The sequence below is a fragment of the Eubalaena glacialis genome, chromosome 4 (genome assembly GCF_028564815.1).
Source record: "Eubalaena glacialis isolate mEubGla1 chromosome 4, mEubGla1.1.hap2.+ XY, whole genome shotgun sequence".
NCBI lineage: Eukaryota > Metazoa > Chordata > Mammalia > Artiodactyla > Balaenidae > Eubalaena > Eubalaena glacialis.
Window position 1 is genome coordinate 47,704,262 of NC_083719.1, and position 27,113 is coordinate 47,731,374.

The 27,113-nt window shown below is 37.6% G+C and overlaps 1 protein-coding gene across 1 annotated transcript in view; it reads right to left on the reverse strand.

Annotated features, from left to right (window-relative positions):
- The window catches only part of DEPDC1B (DEP domain containing 1B), a 117,736-nt gene that overhangs the window by 50,083 nt on the left and 40,540 nt on the right, over window positions 1–27,113 (reverse strand). The window contains exons 3-7 of the mRNA XM_061187820.1: window positions 18,672–18,807; window positions 14,882–15,009; window positions 12,846–12,976; window positions 10,506–10,553; window positions 2,175–2,315 (exon numbers count right to left, since the gene is read on the reverse strand). Of these exons, the coding sequence (XP_061043803.1) occupies window positions 2,175–2,315; window positions 10,506–10,553; window positions 12,846–12,976; window positions 14,882–15,009; window positions 18,672–18,807 (584 nt within the window). The remainder of the gene's footprint in view (window positions 1–2,174; window positions 2,316–10,505; window positions 10,554–12,845; window positions 12,977–14,881; window positions 15,010–18,671; window positions 18,808–27,113) is intronic.

Consider the following 27,113-nt stretch of genomic DNA (forward strand, 5'->3'; position numbering starts at 1 on the left):
CATGGAAGCAACCTAAATGTCCACCAACAGATGAATGGATAAAGAAGTGGTACATATGTACAAAAGAATAGTACTCAGCCATCAAAATAAATGAAATAATGTCATTTGCAGCAACATGGATGGACCTGGAGATTATCATACTAAGTGAAGTAAGTCAGACAGAGAAAGACAAATAACATATGATATCGCTTATATGTGGAATCTAAAAAAATTGATACAAATGAACTTATTACAAAACAGAAACAGACTCACAGACTTAGAGAATGAACTTATGGTTACCAGAGGGGAAGGTTGGGAGGGAGGGATAGATAGGGAGTTTGGGATTGACATGTACACACTGCTATATTTAAAACAGATAACCAACAAGGATCTACTGTACGGCACAGGGAACTCTGCTCAGTACTCTGTAATAACCTAAATGGGAAAAAGAATAGATACACGTATAACTGAATCACTTTGCTGTTCACCTGAAACTAACACAACATGGTTAATCAACTATACTCCAATAAAAAATTAAAATTTTTTAAAAATTGGAATTCGTTTTTTTTTAAGTTCCAAGTTCTTCTGTTTCTAAATTCTACCATAAAACATTATGAAAATGGAAAATGAGAAGAAAATCTAAGTGGTTTTTAATCCTGTCTTTAGAATTTGTCTTTTACCAGTCACATAATGGCATTAAGTGGCTATAATGAGAATCTACTCAATTAGTCTTTATGCATCTTAAATAACAGCAAGTAGTCATCATTAGGCATGATATTCACAAGAACATAAGCCCCCAATTCTCCTTGGTGGAAAACAAAATACCAAGAAGACCCAGTGGTCTCAAAACACAGTACTAGGTCTAATCCCTTCATCTGTTCTCAATATTGGTCTCTCTGAGAACAAACTCACTCTTATGTACATGATTTATAATTGTTCCATTTTGCTTCTTATTATCAGAAATCCTATGAAATCTTAAAATTGAAGTATTGTGCTAAGAGATCAGGTACATTATTCACATATTGCTGATACTTTATTTTGTTAGGATACTATGGCTGCATCCCTACTTTCCGACAAGAAAATAAGATAGTAGAAAGGGAAGAGACGGGGAAGGAGGAATGGGAAGGCGAAGACTGCTAAGCCCACAACACTCAAAACCAAGAGGGGGCTTCCCTGGTGGCGGAGTGGTTGAGAATCTGCCTGCCAATGCAGGGGACACGGGTTCGAGCCCTGGTCTGGGAAGATCCCACATGCCGCGGAGCAGCTAGGCCCGTGAGCCACAACTACTGAGCCTGCGCGTCTGGAGCCTGTGCTCCGCAATAAGAGAGGCCGCGATAGTGAGAGGCCCGCGCACCGCGATGAAGAGTGGCCCCCACTTGCCGCAACTAGAGAAAGCCCTCGCACAGAGACAAAGACCCAACACAGCCAAAAATAAATTAATTAATTAATTTAATTAATTAAAAAAAAAAAAAAAAACCAAGAGGATGCTAATTCCTACAAATTTACATAACAGAGTATGATACCCACACAGTGATTTGGTCACTAAAGCAAACTTTTGGACAAGAAAACAATAATATTTATTGAACAATCACAACATCAACAGAAAAATCTGATTTCCAAGAAGAAAGGAACAATATCAGAAAAACCCATACCAATAATATTGATTTCTTTTTCCTTTTTACCATGTTTCTTTGACAGTGTAAATTCTGAAATATAAATCTATGTGAGAAGTAGCAACAAGTTTTAGAGAACAGTAGTTACTATATTTTACATGTCACAGATAACAAATAGTCCTACAAAAACCTGTTACTTCTATAAAAAGAAATTAGATTTCTATATGAAAATATCTCTCTCACACTTGACTATTCATGAAGTCATATCCAGAGTAGCAGATTTACTCATGAAGAGTAAATGTCAAATTTACATTCTTCTCTACCAATAAAGTCATACTTTTTTGTACAGAAATGACATAGAACATATTACTCCTCCCTAAGAAATAAAAACTATTGGTCCTTGTTTAGGTTTCATAACAGAGCTTAACTATTTTCTTTTCCTCCTTTATAGAGCAGGACTCCAACTAGGCAAGCATCCCATCTGTTTTTATTTCAAAAAAGCTATGGAAGTCTCAAGACAGTGAAAAATGAAATGATTCCATATCAGTAGTGAAGATATACGCTCATTATATTCCAACTTACCTAATACACTGACAAAGGCGTCAAAAAGGTGAAACGTAAGCAAAGGCTCTTTCAAGTGACCATAGTAATCAGCTATAGTTTTAAAGACATCTTTTTCAAATCCTAAATACATAGGCTGCTTCAAATCCGAACAATTAGGCCCTGTTAAAAAAGGGAAAGAGAAAGAAAGAGAAACATTAATGGGGCAATCATCTCTAAGTATTAGTCTCTGTGCATAGGTGTGGTGTGTACAGATACTTAAGATCAGAAAAGTTTTCAAGGAGAAAACTGATATTATACATTCTGCTTATATAAATATACTTTATGTCTAAATTGAAATCTATTATAAAACAATGAGGAAAATCACTGGCTTACTTCCATTTTCAAAGAAACCGACTCTTTCTTTTATGACGTTCTGAAAGACATTTTTATTAAATGTAAACAGTGATAATTCTCTTTGAAACAGTCAATATTTCTCCTAGTCTTTTTTCGCCACACGGAATACGGGATCGTAGTTCCCCGACCAGGGATGGAACCCACGCTCCCTGCAGTGGAAGCACGCAGTCCTAACCACTGGACCACCAGGGAAGTCCAGATATTTTCCTAGTCTTGACACAGTTAACCAACATAGTAATTACCTCATATATGTAATAGATAAGCTATAAAGCAATTTTTAAAGCTTTTTATTATTTCATCATTGCTATATTATAAAATTCAAGAATCAGAGTTGAGTGAAATAATTTCTGCCTCTAAACTATTTTAGACTAATAAGAATGTATGGACAGACTCTGGGAGGGCTCACGCCAAGGAGTACTTCCCAGAACTTCTGCTGCCCGTGTCCTTGTCCCCACGGTGAGCCACAGCCCCCCACCCCTGCCTCTGCAGGAGACCCTCCAACACTAGCAGGTGCTGTGAACCTGGTGGGAAAGAAGAGACATGTAGAGCAATTATCACAACACAGTACGGTCTGTGCCATCATCTTAAAGGTGGGCTGTCAGTGCTGGGCCTAGGAGGCTCCCTCCTGATCCCTGACTGCAAAAGAGCTCAGCTTGGTGCAGAAGACAATATATACGTCTAAGTCTTGGCATCTTTCTCCCTCTGGTCTGACGGTGCTCAGTCCTGGTGAAAGAGCCGTGTGGATGAAAGGCTCTTGGTGCTCCAGCCAGGCATCAGGGCTGTGCCTCTGAGGTGGGAGAGCCAACTTCAGGACACTGGTCCACAAGAGACCTACCAGCTCCACGTAATACCAAAAGACGAAAATCTCTCAGAGATCTCCATCTCAACACCAAGACCCAGCTTCACTCAACGACCAGCAAGCTATAGTGCTGGACACCCTATGCCAAACAACTAGCAAGACAGGAACACAGCCCCATCCATTAGCAGAGAGGCTGCCTAAAATCATAATAAGGCCACAGACACCCCAAAACACACCACCAGACGTGGACCTGCGCACCAGAAAGACAAGATCCAGACTCATCCACCAGAACACAGGCACTAGTCCCCTCCACCAGGTAGTCTACACAACCCACTGAACCAACCTTAGCCACTAGGGACAGATACCAAAAACAACGGGAACTACGAACCTGCAGCCTGCAAAAAGGAGACCCCAAACACAGTAAGATAAGCAAAATGAGAAGACAGAAAAACACACAGCAGATGAAGGAGCAAGGTAAAAACACACCAGACCTAACAAATGAAGAGGAAATAGGCAGTCTACCTGAAAAAGAATTCAGAGTAATGACAGTAAAGATGATCCAAAATCTTGGAAATAGAATAGACAAAATGCAAGAAACATTTAACAAGGACGTAGAAGAACTAAAGAGGAACCAAGCAACGATGAAAAACACAATAAATGAAATTAAAAATACTCTAGAAGGGATCAATAGCAGAATAACTGAGGCAGAAGAACGGATAAGTGACCTGGAAGATAAAATAGTGGAAATAACTACTGCAGAGCAGAATAAAGAAAAAAGAACGAAAAGAACTGAGGACAGTCTCAGAGACCTCTGGGACAACATTAAACGCACCAACATTCGAATTATAGGGGTCCCAGAAGAAGAAGAGAAAAAGAAAGGGACTGAGAAAATATTTGAAGAGATTATAGTTGAAAACTTCCCTAATATGGGAAAGGAAATAGTTAATCAAGTCCAGGAAGCACAGAGAGTCCAAGGAGACTCCTAGGATAAATCCAAGGAGAAACACGCCAAGACACATATTAATCAAACTATCAAAAATTGAATATAAAGAAAACATATTAAAAGCAGCAAGGGAAAAACAACAAATAACACACAAGGGAATCCCCATAAGGTTAACAGCTGATCTTTCAGCAGAAACTCTGCAAGCCAGAAGGGAGTGGCAGAACATATTTAAAGTGATGAAGGAGAAAAACCTACAACCAAGATTACTCTACCCAGCAAGGATCTCATTCAGATTTGATGGCGAAATTAAAACCTTTACAGACAAGCAAAAGCTGAGAGAGTTCAGCACCACCAAACCAGCTTTACAACAAACGCTAAAGGAACTTCTCTAGGAAAGAAACACAAGAGAATGAAAACACCTACAATAACAAACCCAAAACATTTAAGAAAATGGGAATATGAACATACATATCAATAATTACCTTAAATGTAAATGAATTAAATGCTCCCACCAAAAGACACAGACTGGCTGAATGGATACAAAAACAAGACCCGTATATATGCTGTCTACAAGAGACCCATTTCAGACCTAGGGACACATACAGACTGAAATATTGCAGAGGGAGGAACACTCCCCAACTCATTCTATGAGGCCACCATCACCCTGATACCAAAACCAGACAAAGATGTCACAAAGAAAGAAAACTACAGGCCAATATCACTGATGAACATAGATGCAAAAATCCTCAACAAAATACTAGCAAAGAGAATCCAACAGCACATTAAAAGGATCATACACCATGATCAAGTGGGATTTATCCCAGAGTAAACCTACCTAAGGAGACAAAAGACCTGTATGCAGAAAATTATAAGACACTGATGAAAGAAATTAAAGATGATACAAATAGATGGAGAGATATACCATGTTCTTAGATTGGAAGAATCAACATTGTGAAAATGACTCTACTACCCAAAGCAATCTACAGATTCAATGCAATCCCTATCAAACAACCAGTGGCATTTTTCACAGAACTAGAACAAAAAATTTCACAATTTGTATGGAAACACAAAAGACCCCGAATAGCCAAAGCAATCTTGAGAACGAAAAATGGAGCTGGAGGAATCAGGCTCCCTGACTTCAGACTATACTACAAAGCTACAGTAATCAAGACAGTATGGTACTGACACAAAAACAGAAATATAGATCAATGGAACAGGATAGAAAGCCCAGAGATAAACCCACGCACATATGGTCACCTTATCTTTGATAAAGGAGGCAAGCATATACAGTGGAGAAAAGATAGCCTCTTCAATAAGTGGTGCTGGGAAAACTGGACAGCTACATTTAAAAGAATGAAATTAGAACACTCCCTAACACCATACCCAAAAATAAACTCAAAATGGATTAAAGACCTAAATGTAAGGCCAGACACTATCAAACTCTTAGAGGAAAACATAGGCAGAACACTCTATGACATAAATCACAGCAAGATCCTTTTTGACCCAGCTCCTAGAGAAATGGAAATAAAAACACAAATAAACAAATGGGACCTAATGAAACTTAAAAGCTTTTGCACAGCAAAGGAAACCATAAACAAGACCAAAAGACAACCCTCAGAATGGGAGAAAATATTTGCAAATGAAGCAACTGACAAAGGATTAATCTCCAAGATTTACAAGCAGCTCATGCAGTTCAATAACAAAAAAACAAAAAACCCAATCCAAAAATGGGCAGAAGACCTAAATAGACATTTCTCCAAAGAAGATATACAGATTGCCAACAAACACATGAAAGAATGCTCAACATCATTAATCATTAGAGAAATGCAAATCGAAACTACAATGAGATATCATCTCACACCGGTCAGAGTGGCCATCATCAAAAAATCTAGAAACAATAAATGCTGGAGAGGGTGTGGAGAAAAGGGAACACTCTTGCACTGTTGGTGGGAATGTAAATTGATACAGCCACTATGGAGAACAGTATGGAGGTTCCTTAAAAAACTAAAAATAGAACTACCATACGACCCAGCATTTGCACTACTGGGCATATACCCTGAGAAAACCATAATTCAAAAAGAGTCATGTACCAAAATGTTCATCGCAGCTCTATTTACAATAGCCAGGACATGGAGGCAACCTAAATGTCCATCATCGGATGAATGGATAAAGAAGATGTGGCACATATATACAATGGAATATTACTCAGCCATAAAAAGAAACGAAATGGAGTTATTTGTAGTGTGGTGGATGGAGTTAGAGTCTGTCATACAGAGTGAAGTAAGTCAGAAAGAGAAAAACAAATACAGTATGCTAACACATATATATGGAATCTAAGGGAAAAAAAAAAAGGTCATGAAGAACCTAGTGGCAAGACGGGAATAAAGACACAGACCTACTAGAGAATGGACTTGAGGATATGGGGAGGGGGAAGGGTAAGATGTGACAAAGTGAGAGAGTGGCATGGACATATATACACTACCAAACGTAAAATAGATAGCTAGTGGGAAGCAACCGCATAGCACAGGGAGATCAGCTCTGTGCTTTGTGACCACCTAGACGGGTGGGATAGGGAGGGTGGGAGGGAGGGAGATGCAAGAGGGAAGAGATATGGGAACATATGTATATGTATAACTGATTCACTTTGTTATAAAGCAGAAACTAATACACCATTGTAAAGCAATTATACTCCAATAAAGATGTTAAGAAAAAAAAAAAAGAATGTATACTCTTTTTCCTAAAGATATTCTGAAAAGGAGATTTTACATTGTGTCTTAAATTCATTCTGATTACAAAAATCTCCATTTGATCACCAACCATCAAAAGATAGTTTATAAAAAATTTAAAAAAAAAAATTTTTAAGCTGCTCAAACAAAGACTATGGGAGACTGGATAAAATGACCTCTAAATTCCTATTGAATTCTTTGATCTAAGAGTCTAGGTTTTATTTCCCCAACAATGCTTTTGAGTGATTAGTGGCATTGAATGAATTTTTATTAAACAAAATTATAATAGAAAATAACACCAAAGCAGAAACAAACTGATGTTTCTGCTAAAAACAAGTTTAAAAATAAAAAAGACAGTTTATCAAGCAGAGTCATATTGCAAAGTAACTCTAAGAAACCTGGAACAACCTAGGAACCAAGAAGGCTGGAACAAGTGAGGCAGAGATCCCCTCGTATCAGGGACCAAAGAGGAACAAGAAACTCTTAGCTCTCTACAGAGCTGGCAGCAAACGCCCCCAACAATCCGTACACAGATGGCAAGATTTACATCGCCAAGTGGAGAGAAGAACTGGATCTGCCCATGCCTGAGGGAAATGGTAAGTGGTTCACGAGGAGCTGCTTGGCCAGCCTTGTCTATTTCCATCACAGTGTGGAAGAAAGGGACGCAAATGGACTGGCCAGTTCTGGGCCAGCAGAACACAAGACTAACAACTGTACCGGAACAGATCTCTACTCTCAGGACAGCCGGAGAAGCCAGTAAAAATTGAAAGGAAATTCTTCCTACAGAATCACTGTAACTAAAGAGAAAGTATCAAGCAAAAAAGAACAGTTAAGTATTGTGGGCCTTCACATTTCAAGGCCATTGGGACATTGTGGAAACAGCTTTTTGTTGGTCTCCTTTAAAATTCTCTTACCTTTTAGTGTTCTAAAATTGACTAAAATGATGAAAATTATTAAATATCTATATGTGTGGTACCTTGTTAACCTAGCAGCAAACATAGCCATTTTTACTTGCTTCCTCCTCTATAATATCCCAAGCTTAGTCACTTGAAATAGTGGGATATGTCTCAGCAAGCAATACATATTGCCTTGAATTACTCCCTCCCAGGATAATATGCAGTTCATTCTAAGCAGTTGTACCCCCTTGTGAACACTTCATCATTCTTGATAAAAATATGCAAAAACAAACCAAAAAAAGGTTTCCCTAAAAATGCCAGTGCATGGCAAGCCCTATGAGAGGAGGCCATAGTTCTAAGATCTTTTGTTTCTCTATCATGTTGAATTTCAGAATATTTTTTAATCTAGTTTTTATAAATGTTATTCCTGAAAGACTTTGGAAAAGAACTGTTTACATCCACTTTTTATTGGATTCTTGCAATCTACATGCACAAGGAAGAAAAACAGTTAACCTGGTTTTGTATTTATTTAGCATCAGTCCCTCATTCTGTGGCCCACCATGAGGCTGGCCAACAACGAAAGCACCCAGGCCGATGGTCTGCAATAAATGCAGATGGGCCCAAAGGGAAGAGATGAGCAGTAAACCTACAGAAAAAGAGGCACAGGGCCTTCAAAATCTCATATAATCAGCCTATCCTTTCTGTTCCCTATTAGAGGACTGTAATGGGAACCTAGACTCGTTAAGGATAAGAAGGATAAGGAACAGACCAGGACTTTGAGAAGACTCAAAGTAAATTTGGGGAGGCCAATGAGAATTTGGAAAAATTAATAATTTTATACAACTATTCAAAAGGCTGACCTCGCCCTTTGGCCACCTTTTTTTCTTTGACATGTAAACAAGCACGTTTATGGATGTGCCAACCATCTGTAAAGCACTGCACTTGATACGTGTGAGAGGCGTCCCTGTTCCCAAGAATTTCCACCTAACGTAACATTAATGTGGAGAACATTACTAAGTCGATCCTCACATCTTTCCTCTCCACTGATAATTCCAGTTATTCTAATCTTTCTGCAGAAGTTTTGTGGCATTATGTATAAATCTTGCTTGAGGGAAAATTATACTCTTCATTACATTTTGATCACCACTGAGAATTCAACATCATAACCACACCTTAATATACACTTTACAACGTATTATAGCCTAGACTTGTTAGACTGGCTTCCTCTGTTCATTTCCAGTTGATCAACTTCCAAAATCCTTGGTTTTCCAAAAATTCATAAATGGGTCATTTAACCCATTTATACCTTCTATTTTGTCATTCCGGCCAAAGATATAATTTAGATTAATTTACTTCAAATGACTGAGCAAGAATAAAAAGCACTCCCCCAAACTAAAAACCAAAGGACTCTACATCTCAGAGGGGTTCCAAAACATGAACCAAAAACCTATGAAAATCTTAATAGTTAAACACAGAGAACTTTGGGCTTCTCATAAACTAACATTGCTATTTATATTTAGGATGATAGTATATAATCATTTTCTACATATTACCACTGAGATCACCCACAGTGAGCTGAACAGTTATTTTAGTTTCATTCTATAATCAAACAAAACTAACTTCAGTGAAATTAATAATTCAGAGCCTACTAATTCAAGAATTTATACACGTATCTCTGTACATGCTAGTCTTACCCAAAAGGGAAGAAAGAAACCACCTCTCTGAGGTGATCTTTGAGACTCAAAAGACCCTACAGAACAAATATCACCATTATTAGTCAGCTAAAATAACTAGAATTCTTCTCATTAAAATCACTTGTTTGGGTTAAGCCATTAACCATTAGAATCCCTTCTTTGGGTTAAGCCTTCTGAAAATCCCAGAAAAATAGTAGTGTTAATGAGATACCACAATAACTCATTTCTTCACAGTGCCTATGATATCCAGTAAAGGAGATTTCATATGCCTATGAAAAACTTCAGAGGGACCGCCCTGGTCCAGGCCCCCTCATTTTACAGCCAAATTGCTGAAACGGCCTTTTCTGTTTCTCTGCATGCATGTTCTTCTCCTTCCAAACCATGCTGCATACCAATTAGATTAGTTTTCTAAAACATTTCTCTCCAACTTAAACCAACGCCCTATAAAAAACCAATGGGAAACAGGATCTGCTGAGTAAACTGATGAGGTAAATATAAGGCATACTTAGGAATACATGTTTTAGGAATAAAAATTTAGGTTTTAGGAATAAAAACCTATAAACTGTTAACAGGCATTTATCTATTACAATATTGCATTCAATATTACTAATTATTCTTTCCTGTGATGAAGCATTCAGAAGAAGCAGTATGGACCTTATCTGTAGTGTGATTATATCCACAAGAAAATGGAAGCACAAAACCCCTTTAAAAATGCTCTGTAACTCAGCCCTTTCACTAAGTCACAAATTTATCATTAAAAGCACAGTAATCCCCAAACAATTAACTGCCAGTCTCAAAGGTCTCAAATCAATGTTCAGGGCATTGAGCAAACAAATTTTCTAATTTAGGGCACTAATTTCTGTTAATTTCATAAAAATGGCAGGTACTTAGTACTTACAATTTGCCAAACACTTCATAGCTGACAGTACCCAGTGAGGAAGTTCTTCTGCAGAAAAAGGAAAATAAAAACACGTTTTATTCAATTGCATATAACTCAACGGATTATATACACACTTGGTATCATAAGAATGATACTTGCCCAAGTAATATGAAACATACCTGCTAATCACAAACCACCTGCTTATGTATCAGAACATTTAAAAGATAATTTTTCCTTAGCAGCGATGTTACAGCACATGATTATATAAACCATAACTATAAATTTCTCTAAAGACAAGATGCACTTGTATAAGTTTTAGGGAAAAGAAGAAATTTGATAGTTTGTTCCAAAGAAACACACTAACAAATCAATTATCCTAAGAATTTTAGAAAGAGAAGAAAAAAACATAAAAAGCAGAAGTATGAGTCATCAAATGCATTTATGAAACCAGTTCACCAGATACCTTAAAAAAAAAAAAAAAAAGTTAAACTCTATATGTCCGATGTCCAATATAAGTATCATTTTACATGTTTCAATTTTCAAAATGTTTTAAGGCAAGAAAGTTCCACTGACATATCAATATAGGTTATTAGTATTAGGACAGCCTTAAAATAATAATCACTAGCATTGCTACAAAAAAACCCAACTGAGCCATTTGGTACAGGGTCTCTTCCCCTGGCCCTGCCACAGACATCTGATGAGCAGGGCCAGCACTCATGCTTCCACTTCTCACCTTCTCCACTGTCTGTGAAACTGCACAGACACTGGTTGGTTGACTTGTATTAGAGCTAATGAACCTGAGGCTTGTAAAGTGCTCTCTTCTTTCTGAAGAATGTACTTAATAAAATAAAAGACAACTGATCGGGGCTTCCCTGGTGGTGCAGTGGTTAAGAATCCACCTGCCAATGCAGGGGACACAGGTTCCAGCCCTGGTCCGGGAGGATCCCACATGCCGCAGAGCAACTAAGCCCGTGTGTCACAACTACTGAGCCTGCGCTCTAGAGCCCGCGAGCCACAACTACTGAGTCCACATGCCACAACTACTGAAGCCCGCGCACCTAGAGCCCATGCTCTGCAACAAGAGAAGCCACCGCAATGAGAAGCCTGCACACCGCAACGAAGAGTAGCCCTCGCTCACCGCAACTAGAGAAAGCCGGCGCACAGCAATGAAGACCCAACACAGCCAAAAATAAAAAATTAATTAATTAAATAAATTAAAAAAAAAAAAGACGACTGATCATCCAACTGGTAGCTGAAAGTATTCATGTTTGCTGTACTCAGAGAATGTGGAAAGATTTTAGATGTACTTCAAAGGCAACAATACCCCCCTCATTCTATGTAATTTAATTTTATATGTTGATATTAACCTGACAACTCATGAAGTCACAAATCTGTTTATTTCTGTTTCCTAATGTTATTCATTCCTGATAGAGGGGCTTTAAAGGGGAAGTGTTTCAGGGTTCAAAGACACATTCTGCTCATGTCAGGAAACATGGCCTAGAAAAACCTCTTCCTCTCTCACTGCTCAGGCTCCTTCTAGGCCAGGTTTGTTTGCTGCCCAGGAGCCTCCAGCCCTACATTTAATAATAATTTACAAAAGCCCAAAAGTACTATACCATCTTCCCACATCCAAACATCATTCTAGCTCCAGCTAATTCCTAGGATCAAGTGTTTGAAGTAAAAGAAGAGTCCATCCAATTCTGGTCTATCCCTTATCCAGGGGAAGAAAATTTTTAAATCAGTTTGGGGATTCTGGCTCACTACAGTTACCAGAACCTTATTTTTCCTAATCAAAAACCAGGCTAGGCGGCTGCTAATGTCTTTTTTCCCAATTTGTAAACTGGCTTGGAGGAAAAAGTATAAAAAAATTAAAGCACCTTCAACATCTGGAAAGCTACCTTTATTAAAAAGGAAAAAAAAATGACATAAACCAAGACTATCCCAGAAAATCTGACACAGAGACACCATAATGAAAAGGTCAGTGAGAGCTCTAAAAAAATCAGTCAGACCCCAGGACCCACGTAAAAACTGACTCAAGCTTTCTGTTAGGCATTAAACTTACTCACTTCTCAGGGATTTTCTGGGGATGATAAAGAACCACTTAATGCCCTGTGTGGCTAACACTGAACTAGCATCTGGATGGATCTTGCTGAGGCTTTCACTCCTGGGTATTCATCTTTCTATGACATTTCCTGACTCCAAACAATTAGTTTAAAGGTCTCTGGAAGTGAGCTAAGGCTATACGTAATGAGGGGGTAAACATATGTAAGGTTTAGGGAAGGGTCAAATAGAAGCTGATGGACCTGTACAGCCAATGTACTGGGTCAACCGGGAACAAAATGGCTTTTATGCACTTACTTGACTTGTCATCAAGGATAACAACTCCCTGCTTGCTCACACTATATACATTATGGATGATGAACTTGGAGTTGACAAGTTTAACGTCTAAAACTTCTTCTAAGGAATCCAGGCCAAGCATTTTCTGTAAACTAAAAAAGATAAATAATGATTAAATTAATTAGTTACTTTTTAAAAATCATTATCTGCCCAAGAACTGGCACTGTAAAAGATCAATCTTTAGAATGTGCTGTTTTCGTACATTTCATCCAATCTTTGTGGGGCAAAAAGGCTAGACATTGCATATATAAAACAAACTTAAAAGAGATCATTTTGTTATTAACATAGTACTTCACTAATTTAAAAACACAATACACTGAATGTCAAGAAAATGACTTTCTAAGTAAAATATAATAATAACAAAAACTAGCTTATCCAATGATGAGAAACTGCTGTGAGTACATCTTTATAAGAATTAAAAAAAAAAAAAAAAAACTTGCTATGACATTGTTAACTTTAATTACCTATTGTACATCAAATATCTAGGAGACCAAATTTTCCATCACATGTTTCATTAAGCTTAAGATTTCAGTGTAACTAGAAAGTTTAAAGACTTTTACATCACTAATTATTAGAGAAATACAAATCAAAACTACGAGTTACCACCTCACACTGGTAAGAATGGCTATCATCAAAAAGTCTGCAAATAATAAATGCTGGAGAGGATGTGGAGAAAAGGGAACCCTCCTACACTGTTAGTGGGAATATAAATTGGTGCAGCCACTATGGAAAACAGTCTGGAAGTTCCTTAAAAAACTGAAAATAGAGCTACCATATGATCCAGCAATCCTACTACTGGGCATATATCTGGAAAAGATGAAAACTCTAATTCAAAAAGATATATGCACCCCAAGGTTCACTGCAGCCCTATTTACAATAGCCCAGACATGCAAGCAACCTAAGTGTCCATCGACAGATGAATGGATAAAGATATGGTACATATACACAATGGAATATTACTCAGCCATAAGAAAGAATGAAATATTGCCATCTGCAGCAACATGGATGGACCTACAGATTATCATACTAAGTGAAGTGAGTGAGACAGAAAAAGACAAATATTATATGATATCACTTATATGTGGAATCTAAAAAAATAATACAGATCAACTTATTTACAGAACAGAAATAGACTCACAGACATAGAAACAAATTTATGGTTACCAAAGGGTAAAGGGGAGGGGGAGGGGTAAATTAGGAGTATGGGATTAACAGATATACACCACTATATATAAAATAGATAAACATCAAGGATTTACTGTATAGTACATGGAACTATATTCAATATCTTGTAATAACCTATAATGGAAAAGAATCTGAAGCTGTACACCTGAAACTAACACAATATTGTAAATCAACTATAGTTAAATTTAAAAAAACAAAAATAAAAATAATTAAACAGGGCTTCCCTGGTGGCGCAGTTGTTGACAGTCTGCCTGCCAATGCAGGGGACACGGGTTTGAGCCCTGGTCTGGGAAGATCCCACATGCCGCGGAGCAACTAAGCCCGTGAGCCACAGCTACTGAGCCTGCGCGTCTGGAGCCTGTGCTCCGCAACAAGAGAGGCCGCGATAGTGAGAGGCCCGCGCACCGCGATGAAGAGTGGCCCCCGCTCGCCGCAACTGGAGAAAGCCCTCTCACAGAAACGAAGACCCAACACAGCCAAAAATAAATAAATAAATAAATTTTTAAAAACATATATTTAAAAAAAAAAACAAAATAATTAAACATTAGGTGATTTTGGACCAGTGGCAAAAAAAAAAAAAAAAAAAGAACTTTTAAAGTTCTATTCCTAACTAGTATATAAATGACAATAGAAAATTCCCAGAATTCAGTTAAATTATGTTTGCTAAGCAGCATAGCTGCAAATAATGCAATCAAATTTGAGAGTTTTATACAAAGTTTCAGAAAATTAAATATGCAGAGAGCAGTAGAGAAGCAAAACAGAAAAAAAAAAGAAAAAGACTTAAAGTTCTCATTAATACCAAATGCACGTACTATGATAATGTCATAGTCTTCCATATCTCTTCTACATTGGCCTCTGTCAGCTGTCTGCGGTGGACGAGACGGCAAGCCGGCACCTCTCCAATAGCAATGCTGTGACGCTTGTACCACATCTCAGAATTCTAATTGGGGTGGGGGAGGAGAGTAAGACAGGAAGAGAGAGAATAAGTATTTCAATAGACAGAGGTATGATTTTATGAGAAATTTCTTTGATTTGGTTATTTTTAACTTGTTTTAAAATAATAATTTGAAATATTAACTTTCTTTGCATGGACTGCAGAGTAATAAAGTATGACTCAAAGATCAGGTCATATCATAAATGAATATTCAAGAATTGCAAAAGAGCTATGGCAATAAGCATGACATTAGCTATTTCTCCCTGTGGGAGTTCCAACTAATCAGTGAAGTAGCAGTAAAATAAAATTTCATTAATTCAAATTAATTAATATCGGGGAATATCTATGCAAATTCACACACTGTCCAAATTAAGTGATTGTTAAAAATAACACTAAAGTCTATTACTTTCAAGAATTCTCTGTTTTTTATCAGGAAAGATCAAATAAGTACAATGTTAGATAGCAGGCCCCAGATCTTAGGCATCTGAAGAAGGCAGGAAAAAAAAGAGCTCCACAAGGACAGCTGGAGATGGCCAGGAAGAAAAACTAAAGCCCAGAGAGGTTAAGTAATTTGCTCAAAGTCACACAGCTTTAGCGCTTCAACATTCTTAGCACCTCCCTTCTCACATTTAGGCTACTAGACAGAAATCTTAAAACTTCCTTTTGGTAATCACAGAGAGGAACTATGAACTTTTAAAGGCAAAACATATGAGAAATCACCTACAAAGGGTTTTTATAATAGTTTTTTGCAGAAGTGTCATTATAGAAAAATCTTATTAATTGGAAAAAATGAACTGGAAAGTTGTTTTTTGATGTGATTTTTGGTTTCGTTTTTGGAGAATTACTGAACTACAAAAGAAACTTGAAGGTCACATGGATTTGTGACTTTTTTTTTTTTTTAAAGTATCCAAATTAGGTGTTCTCTTTTAAAGGCAGGAATATCAGTTGTTGCATTTGCCTAGCAAATTCACTTCTAAAAGTTATCTTAAAGAAATACTCAACTATTTATCTGTAAAGATACTGTTCATTGCATTGTTTACACACATACTGAAAAAGCTGAAAACATGGTACGTATCTAACAGTAAAGAACTGGATAAATAAACCATAATCCTTTATAGACATGATGCAGATATTAAAAATGATGTTGAATAACATGAAAAAATGGACACAATACACTGTTCTAAGTGAAGAATATAGGCTACCAAAACAGCACAGCATGATCTCATTTTGTTGTTAAAAATACGCGTGGAAAAAATAAAACACAACAAAAATGTTAATATTAATTCTCTCTGGATGATATTATGAGTAATTTTTTTTCTTTTGTCTCTACCTATGAACAATTCTGTTAATAACAGCAATAGCAGTTAACAGTTTCCGAAAACCTGTGTGTCAGCCACCTTCTAAACACTTTATAGATAGGAAGTCACTTGATTCTCATAATGACCTTACCCCAGGGGGGTGTTTTCATCCCACTTTCACCAAAAAGAAAACTGAGACACAGACACAGTGAATAAAACAGAGAAACAAGATCACACAGTTAGTAAATGAAGGAGCCAAGATTCAAATCCAGCAGTCTGTCTCCAGAGCTCACATTTGTACTCTCCACATTACACTGCCCCTCAGCAAACACAACAAATCATTTTATTCGCCTCACTTCATTTTATTTTATAAAATGGCTAGGCAAGAGAGAGGATAAGACAGAACAAAAACAAAAACGAACAAGCAAAGTGGAGGCAGAGATACAAAGAGGGAAAGTAAGATAGAAGAAATGAAGATGAGCTCAGGTCCTTTAAGAAAGATGGACTGTTTCTCTATTGACTACTAATCTCATCAACCTAAAACCTGCATAAGGCCCAACTGGGGAAACAGATCCTGCTCTGCCATTCTTCCTCTGGACAGTCCTCTTCCTCCGGACAGCCCAAGCTTTAGAGGAACTGTAGCAAGTGAGGAGCTCAAACCTCCACCACTTGATTTAGGGGGAAGTACAAGAAAAGGCAAGAGCAACATTATCAGAAATATACATACAGACGACCAGCGACATGACAAGCTGTGGGGGAAATGCTTGATGAATCTGAGACACTGGTATACCACCACTTCAGGGCTGATGAAAAATTAGAAACTGAAAACAGAAGAGAGAAGAGAGACGACACTGTCTTCTTCATTGGTGCATGAAAGTGTGTTAATGAGCAGCTGGTCTTCCTAAAGGTTCACAGAACCAAAAAGAACAAAAAAGGGAAGTTATTATATCGATGACATAAATACACATTAGTTTAATATGGGATTTTACCTCTTTTGTATAAACAATACTAGATGACATTATAATGAAAAAATGTCTGTTGAATAACCACTCTACTGATGGGGTCATATTAGGTGTTTAAACACAAATGTTAAAAAAAATGAACCTGATTTCATGGAGCTGATATTTTAACTTTCTTAAGTACAGGAACTATCAGCTAGACCTTAATTAAGTTCTCCTCATTAGTAATGAATTAAATAGTCCTCAAATACCCTTTGTGCTCACTCTTTCAGAGTAGTTCCACTTTGTTTTCTAATAATCTATCATCGTATTGAATACTTCACTAGACTATGAGCCCTTTTGGAGGAAAAACCGTATTACATACAACTGCATCTGCAGAACCTGGCAGGATGCATGGCACACAGTAGACAATCAACAAATCTTTGTTGAATGAATGTTAATGACTTTCAAATACGACCTCTCATCTAAGTTCCAGAGCTTTTATCTCCACCTGCCTGTTAGATACTTCCATTTAATACAACCTACCTTTCTCATCAAACATATTTAAAACTACATTCATCACTGTCCCTGACAAATCTGCAAGTTCATATGGAGTCCCCATTTCTGTCACTGGTGCCACTCTTTTTCTTGAATTATTTTTGATAAAGCTTAAGCTGCTTAATTATTCTCTCCAAACTGAGATACAATATAACCTCTTTTAAAAAAATTTTTTTTCTTTCAATCACATCGCCTAAAAATGTTTACAACATATCTTTGCAAACGTATGAACTGGACATCCAGTCCTATAAGACTAGATTAACTTAAAACATTGGTGTTAGTACAATTCTTAAAAACTGCCGTATAAAATTTTTGTCTGCATTTCATTTTTTAGCATTATGGCAATCTTAATAGTTTTCTACTGAGGATATTTCAAGGAAAAAGTACACCCCAAAAAAGGTAGTTTATTCTACAATATGCTCAGGTTTCCCAAAACTAGCAGAACCTACCTTTGCTCATACTGTGTCAGGACTCACTCCACAATCTTCCATGCCCCAAACTTCACACTTTCAACTGGTAATAATTATAACAAAGTTCAGGAAGAGAAGAGAAAGAGGGAGAAGAGAAAAATTATAGAATAGAAAGGAAAAGAAATTATAAGGGAGTTTTAAGAGAAAACTGCTCAGTCTAAACATATGAAAACAGCTACCATATATTCAGTCATAGTGTCAATAGGCAAGAGTGAAAAATTGCAAAAGCCAATCTTCCTGTGTTACTAGTCTCTCAGCTATTAACGGATAAGATATTGTTTTAAAGTGCTTTCAGACCACTGTTTCCAAGGGACCGACAGAAAAACTGGACTAAGCCTGATGGTTCACAGACTATTTCTTATCTTTCCCTCTGCTAGTCCTCCAGCTTCTATAATGGCACTTACCATCACAACTGGCCTCACTGGGATATTCTCTTGTGAAGTGCCTGGTGGGGGATCATTCCATTCTGGAAATTTAATAACATCCTTTTGATATGGGGGCCTCTTTGGATATGGTCTCAGGGGCGAGGAAGGAGGAAATCTAAAAATCAAGAAGAAAATATTATTGCAGTCAGTGGGAAACACAGATATTTTAACAATAGTCCCCACTTCTTTTATCCTTGAGAGTTTATATAACTCCAAACTTCAGGTAATGAATTCATACTTAAATCATTACATACGGCTAATAGTACCCAACAATGTATGATTTTTTAAAAGCATTCATTCGGCCACAGCTGCTGAGCCTCTTGCAGGGCACGCAGACCCCACACCTTTTCCTCGTCTTATTGGCCAGGTTGGCTCCGCCAGCTCCCCCCAAGGGGAACGAGGAGGAGGAGGAATGATTCTGCAGGCAGCCTGCCAGATTGGCAATTTGAAGTACACTGTCTGTACGGCTGCTGAGTCTGCTGTGGGGGAGTGAAGGGCTGTCATAACGATGACTCCTGGAGCCGTGTGGCTGACAGGGTCTTGGTGCTCTGGCCGGGTGTCAGGCCTGAGCCTCTGAGGTGGGAGAGCCGAGCTCAGGACATTGGTCCACCAGAGACCTCCCGGCCCCACGTAGTATCAAACGGCGAAAGCTCTCCCAGAGATCTCCATCACAACGCTAAGACCCAGCTCCACTCAACAACAACCAAGCTACAGTGCTGGACACCCTATGCCAAACAACTAGCAAGACAGGAGCACAACCACACCCATTAGCAGAGAGGCTGCCTAAAATCATAATAAATTCACAGACACCCCAAAACACGCCACTGGACGTGGTCCTGCCCATCAGAAAGACAAGATCCAGCCTCGTCCACCAAAACACAGGCACCAGTCTCCTCCACCAGGAAGCCTACACAACCCACTGAACCAACCTTACCCAATGGGAGCAGACACCAAAAACAATGGGAACTACAAACCTGCAGCCTGCAAAAAGGAGACCCCAAACACAGTAAGTTAAGCAAAATGAGAAGACAGAGAAATACACAGATGCTCCAGATTAAGGAGCAAGGTAAAAACCCACCAGACCAAACAAATGAAGAGGACATAGGCAGTCTACCTGAAAAAGAATTCAGAGTAATGATAGTAAAGATGATCCAAAATCCTGGAAATAGAATGGAGAAAATACAAGAAACGTTTAACAAGGAACTAGAAGAACTAAAGAGCAAACAAACAATGATGAACAACACAATAAATGAAATTTAAAATTCTCTAGAAAGAATCAATAGCAGAATAACTGAGGCAGAAGAACGGATAAGTGACCTGGAAGATAAAATAGTGGAAATAATTACCGCAGAGCAGAATAAAGAAAAAAGAATGAAAAGAATTGAGGACAATCTCAGAGACCTCTGGGACAACATTAAACGCACCAACATTCGAACTATAGGGGTCCCAGAAGAAGAAGAGGAAAAAAAAGTGACTGAGAAAATACTTGAAGAGATTATAGTTGAAAACTTCCTTAACATGGGAAAGGAAATAGTCAATCAAGTCCAGGAAGCGCAGACAGTCCCATACAGGATAAATCCAAGGAGAAACAAGCCAAGACACATATTAATCAAACTATCAAAAATTAAATACAAAAAAAATATTAAAAGCAGCAAGGGAAAAGCAACAAATAACATACAAGGGAATCCCCATAAGGCTAACAACTGATCTTTCAGCAGAAACTCTGCAAGCCAGAAGGGAGTAGCAGGACATAATTAAAGTGATGAAAGGGAAAAACCTACAACCAAGATTACTCTACCCAGCAAGGATCTCATTCAGATTCAATGGAGAAATTAAAACCTTTACAGACAATCAGAAGCTAAGAGAATTCAGCAACACCAAACCAGCTTTACAACAAATGCTAAAGGAACTTCTCTAGGCAGGAAACACAAGAGAAGGAAAAGACCTAAAATAACAAACCCAAAACAATTAAGAAAATGGTAATAGGAACATACATATTGATAATTACCTTAATTGTAAATGGATTAAATGCTCCAACCAAAAGACACAGTCTGGCTGAATGGATACAAAAAAAAGACCCGTAAATATGCTGTCTACAAGAGACCCACTTCAGACCTAGGGACACACACAGACTGAAAGTGAGGGGATGGAAAAAGATATTCCATGCAAATGGAAATCAAAAGAAAGCTGGAGTAGCAATTCTCATATCAGACAAAACAGACTTTAAAATAAAGACTAGTACAAGAGACAAAGAAGGACACTACATAATGATCAAGGGATCAATCCAACAAAAAAGATATAAAAATTGTAAATATTTATGCACCCAACATAGGAGCACCTCAATACATAAGGCAAATGCTAACAGCCATAAAAGGGGAAATCGACAATAACACAATAGGAAGAGGGGACTTTAACACCCCACTTTCACCAATGGACAGATCATCCAAAATGAAAATAAATAAGGAAACACAAGCTTTAAATGATACATTAAACAGATGGACTTAACCGATATTTATTGGACATTCCATCCAAAAACAGCAGATTACACTTTCTTCTCAAGTGCTTATGGAACATTCTCCAGGATAGATCATATCTTGAGTCACAAAAAAGCCTTGGTAAATTTAAGAAAATTGAAATCGTATCAAGTTAACTTTTCTGACCACAACGCTATGAGACTAGATATCAATTACAGGAAAAATTCTGTAAAAAAATACAAACACATGGAGGCTAAACCATACACTACTTAGTAACCAAGAGATCACTGAAGAAATCAAAGAGGAAATCAAAAAATACCTAGAAACAAATGACAATAAAAACGCGACGACCCAAAACCTATGGGATGCAGCAAAAGCAGTTCTAAGAGGGAAGTTAACAGCAGTACAATCTTACCTCAAGAAACAAGAAACATCTCAAATAAACAACCTAACCTTACACCTAAAGCAATTAGAGAAAGAAGAACAAAAGAACTCCAAAGTTAGCAGAAGGAAAGAAAGCATAAAGATCAGATCAGAAATAAATGAAAAAGAGATGAAGGAAACGATAGCAAAGATCAATAGCACTAAAAGCTGGTTCTTTGAGCACATAAAAAACATTGATAAACCATTAGCCAGACTCATCAAGAAAAAAAGGGAGAAGACTCAAATCAATAGAATTAGAAATAAAAAAGGAGAAGTAACAACTGACACTGCAGAAATACAAAGGACCATGAGAGATTACTACAAGCCAAAAAAATACTATATACCAATAAAATGCAAAACCTGGAAGAAATGGACAAATTCTTAGAAAAGCACAAACTTCCGAGACTGAACCAGGAAGAAATATAAAATATATACAGACCAATCACAAGCACTAAAATTGAAACTGTGATTAAAAATCTTCCAACAAACAACAGCCCAGGACCAGACGGCTTCACTGGAGAATAATATCAAACATTTAGAGAAGAGCTAACACCTATCCTTCTCAAAGTCTTCCAAGATATGGCAGAGGGAGGAACACTCCCAAACTCATTCTGCGAGGCCACCATCACCCTGATACCAGAACCAGACAAAGATGTCACAAAAAAAGAAAACTACAGGCCAATATCACTGATGAACATAGATGCAAAAATCCTCAACAAAATACTAGCCAACAGAATCAAACAGCACATTAAAAGGATCATACACCATGATCAAGTGGGGTTTATCCCAGGAATGCAAGGATTCTTCAATATTCGCAAATCAATCAATGTGATAAACCACACTAACAAATTGAAGGAGAAAAACCACATGATCATCTCAATAGATGCAGAAAAAGCTTTCGACAAAGCCAACACCCAGTTATGATAAAAACTCTCCAGAAAGTAGGCATAGAGGGAAGTTACTTCAATATAATAAAGGCCATATATGACAAACCCACAGCCAACATCGTCCTCAATGGTGAAAAACTGAAACCATTTCCACTAAGATCAGGAACAAGACAAGGTTGCCCACTCTCACCACTATTATTCAACATAGTTTTGGAAGTTTTAGCCACAGCAATCAGAGAAGAAAAAGAAAGAAAAGGAATCCAAATTGGAAAAGAAGAAGTAAAGCTGCCACTGTTTGCAGATGACATGATACTATACATAGAGAATCCTAAAGATGCTACCAGAAAACTACTAGAGCTAATCAATGAATTTGGTAAAGTAGCAGGATACAAAATTAATGCACCGAAGTCTCTTGCATTCCTATACACTAATGATAAAATTTTTGAAAGAGAAATTTAGGAAACACTCCCATTTACCATTGCAACAAAACGAATAAAATATCTAGGAATAAACCTACCTAAGGAGACAAAAGATCTGTCTGCACAAAACTATAAGACACTGATGAAAGAAATTAAAAGAGGATACAAACAGATGGAGAGATGTACCATGTTCTTGGATTGGAAGAATCAACATTGTGAAAATGACTATACTATCCAAAGCAATCTACAGATTCAATGCAATCCCTATCGAATTACCAATGGCATTTTTCACAGAACTAGAACAAAAAATTTCACAATTTGTATGGAAACACAAAAGACCCCGAATAGCCAAAGCAATCTTGAGAAAGAAAAACAGAGTTGGAGGAATCATGCTCCCGGACTTCAGGCTATACTACAAAGCTACAGTAATCAAGACAGTATGGTACTGGCACAAAAACAGAAATATAGATCAATGGAACAGGATAGAAAGCCCAGAGATAAACCCACACACATATGGTCACCTTATCTTTGATAAAGGAGGCACGAATATACAGTGGAGAAAAGACAGCCTCTTCAATAAGTGGTGCTGGGAAAACTGGACAGCTACATGCAAAAGAATGAAATTAGAACACTTCTTAACACCATACACAAAAATAAACTCAAAATGGATTAAAGACCTAAATGTAAGGCCAGACACTATCAAACTCTTAGAGGAAAACATAGGCAGAACACTCTATGACATAAATCACAGGAAGATCCTTTTTGACCCAGCTCCTAGAGAAATGGAAATAAAAATAAAAATAAACAAATGGGACCTAATGAAACTTAAAAGCTTTTGCACAGCAAAGGAAACCATAAACAAGACCAAAAGACAACCCTCAGAATGGGAGAAAATATTTGCAAACAAAGCAACTGACAAAGGATTAATCTCCAAAATTTACAAGCAGCTCATGCAGCTCAATATCAAAAAAACTAACAACCCAATCCAAAAATGGGCAGAAGACCTAAATAGACATTTCTCCAAAGAAGATATACAGATTGCCAACAAACACATGAAAGGATGCTCAACATCACTAATCATTAGAGAAATGCAAATCAAAACTACAATGAGGTATCACCTCACACCGGTCAAAATGGCCATCATGAAAAAATCTACAAACAATAAATGCTGGAGAGGGTGTGGAGAAAGGGGAACCCTCTTGCACTGTTGGTGGGAATGTAAATTGATGCAGCCAGTATGGAGAACAGTATGGAGGTTTCTCAGAAAACTAAAAATAGAACTAGCATACAACCCAGCAGTCCCACTAATGGGCATATACCCTGAGAAAACCATAATTCAAAAAGAGTCATGTACCACAATGTTCACTGCAGCTCTATTTACAATAGCCATGACATGGAAGCAACCTAAGTGTCCATCGACAGATGAATGGCTAAAGAAGATGTGGCACATATATACAATGGAATGTTACTCAGCCATAAAAAGAAACGAAATTGAGTTATTTGTAGTGAGGTGGATGGACCTAGAGACTGTCATGCAGAGTGAAGTAAGTCAGAAAGAGAAAAACAAATACCATATGCTAACACATATATATGGAATTTAAAAAAAAAAAAAGGGGTTCTGAAGAACCTAAGGGCAGGACAGGAATAAAGACGCAGATGTAGAGCATGGACTTGAGGACACGGGGAGGGGGAAGGGTAAGCTGGGACGAAGTGAGAGAGTGACATGACATATATACACTACCAAATGTAAAATATAGCTAGTGGGAAGTAGCCACATAGCACAGGGAGATCAGCTCGGTGCTTTGTGTCCACCTAGAGGGGTGGTATAGGGAGGGTGGGAGGGAGATGAAAGAGGGAGGAAATATGGGGATATATGTATATGTATAGCTGATTCACTTTGTTATACAGCAGAAACTAACACACAATTTTAAAGCAATTATACTCCAATAAAGACGTTAAAGAAGTAAAAAAATTTTTTTTAATTTTTTAAATAAAAACATCCATTCATTATGCCCATTAAATAACATTTATGAAGAAAAACAGGAATCAAACATGTGATGTAGTTTTAAATAAATAAATAAATAAACCTTGGTCTGTCACTTGATTTTCATGATTAAACATGCTCTTAATGGGATGCAAGGGTAAGCCATTTCTTTCACCCAGCTCAAAATCCTTACTGCTTCATAACTCCTGCTGAAACTTTTAGGTGGTAAGTATGCAAATAGAAATTATTGACAGATAAATCTTCAGTAATACTTGTTGAGGAAACTAACATTAGCACAAAAATCATTTGGCCTAAAATTCATTTTCATAACTATTTCTAATAAAGATGAATCCTCCTTTCCTTGAATATCCAACACCTCACAATGAGACTGAAGCTTCAGTCTAAAAATCCATCTTGGAGGAGATGTAAAGCTTCCCAATATCCTTTTTCTGCCCTTTTATACTCCTTTCTGTTTTTATTCCCCCTGGGAATCAACATCATCATTCCTTGGATGAATACATAGAAGTCTAAAGAACAACAGAGGTAATTAAATACATATTTTTCTCAGAGCATCTTTTTCCGTTAGCTTGCTAGAGAAGGATATATTGCATTGCACTGAAAAAGCAATGCAAGAACTCTAGTTCTTAAAGTTGACATAGGGACTTCCCTGGTGGTCCAGTGGTTAAGAATCCGCCTTCCAATGCAGGGGATGCGAGATCAATCCCTGGTCGGGGAACTAAGATCCCACATGCTCTGGGGCAACTAAGCCCACACACCACAACTACTGAGGCACACAAGCCACAACTAGAGAGCCTGCATGCTGCAACTACAGAACCCTCACGCCACAACTAGACAGCCCGCACCCTGCAACTACTGAGCCCGTGCACCACAACTAGAGACATGCCTGCACACCACAACTGAGAGCCCACGCGCCGCAATGAAAGATCTCACATGCCACAACAAAGATCCTGAGTGCTGCAAATAAGACCCAATGCAGCCAAAAATAAATTAAAAAGTAGACATAGAAGTTAGTAGGTAATGACTTTTTATCTTCATTTTTTCTTTATTTAAGCCGAAATAAAGGCTTAAAATCTTGTCCATGATATCCACAAAAAAATAATCCAAATAAACTATAAAGATCTTATTCATAAGGCAACTGCAGAAATAAAGAATTTTAAAATGTCTACTGTTTACAAGGAAAGTTTGTATTGAGGTGAATCAGGAGAATCATAAATAATAAGAGAACCATGGAGAAACATTTCAAAAACAGTCACAATAGACTTCAAAAAGGATGACTAACAGAGAGAAGTTGAGCTTCATCTTCTCTGAAAAGAACATCCAATAACTGCACTTTACTTGAAAAGTCAGTTTTGAGTCAGTAAGAAAAAAAAGAGGTCTTGAAATCATTAAATCAAATTAAGGATAAATAAACTGAAAGACAGCTTAAATTTCTGGTACTCAAGTTACCAACGCAGGTATTTCCAAATGATTCCAGTGAAAGTTATCCTACTTTGTAAGTAAAGGCTGGCTTACCAAAGTCCAATCCTATTTCTTAGAAGCCAACAATCACAGCAAAAGTCCTATTTCCAGCCAAAGTATAGCATGTGTATGCACACACATGCACACACATACACACTCACTCGCATACACACATACACTCTCACATTCACATATACAATATTGCATATAATTTCAGGAATTCACAGACCACCCACCTCTCAATCCTTTAAAAATTAAACATAATCCCTACACCCACCCCATCACTAATACCCACTGCTTACTTCTTTTCCCCATTCCTTCAACTATAGTGTGAAAAGTATGGGCCTGAGTTCTAACCTTGGCTCTCTCACACACTGTTTGTCCTTTGGAAAGTGAAAGCGTCTCTAAATCATAGCTTTTTTACTTGTTAAATGAAGGGATTAAATTGGATGATCCATAAATTTCCTCCTAGGTTCAAAACATGTTTCTTGTATTCCCATACCCAGAAACAAGTAATATCTTCCAAAGACCAAAGCAGAATATCTTATGTGGAGAACTGTGATTGATGAGATACTAGGGAGTCACTTTCTTCCTCTGCCCCGATGAGATGAGGTCTGTGCTGTAACATCTGCAGCTGTCAGTACTGATGCGGTATCTTCACAGCCGACTGGCAACCTGACCTGAGATGAAATGCAGAAGAGCTCCCTCTAGAGGACCACCTGTATTTTGTGCATTGACAGTGTTCAATTTCTAAC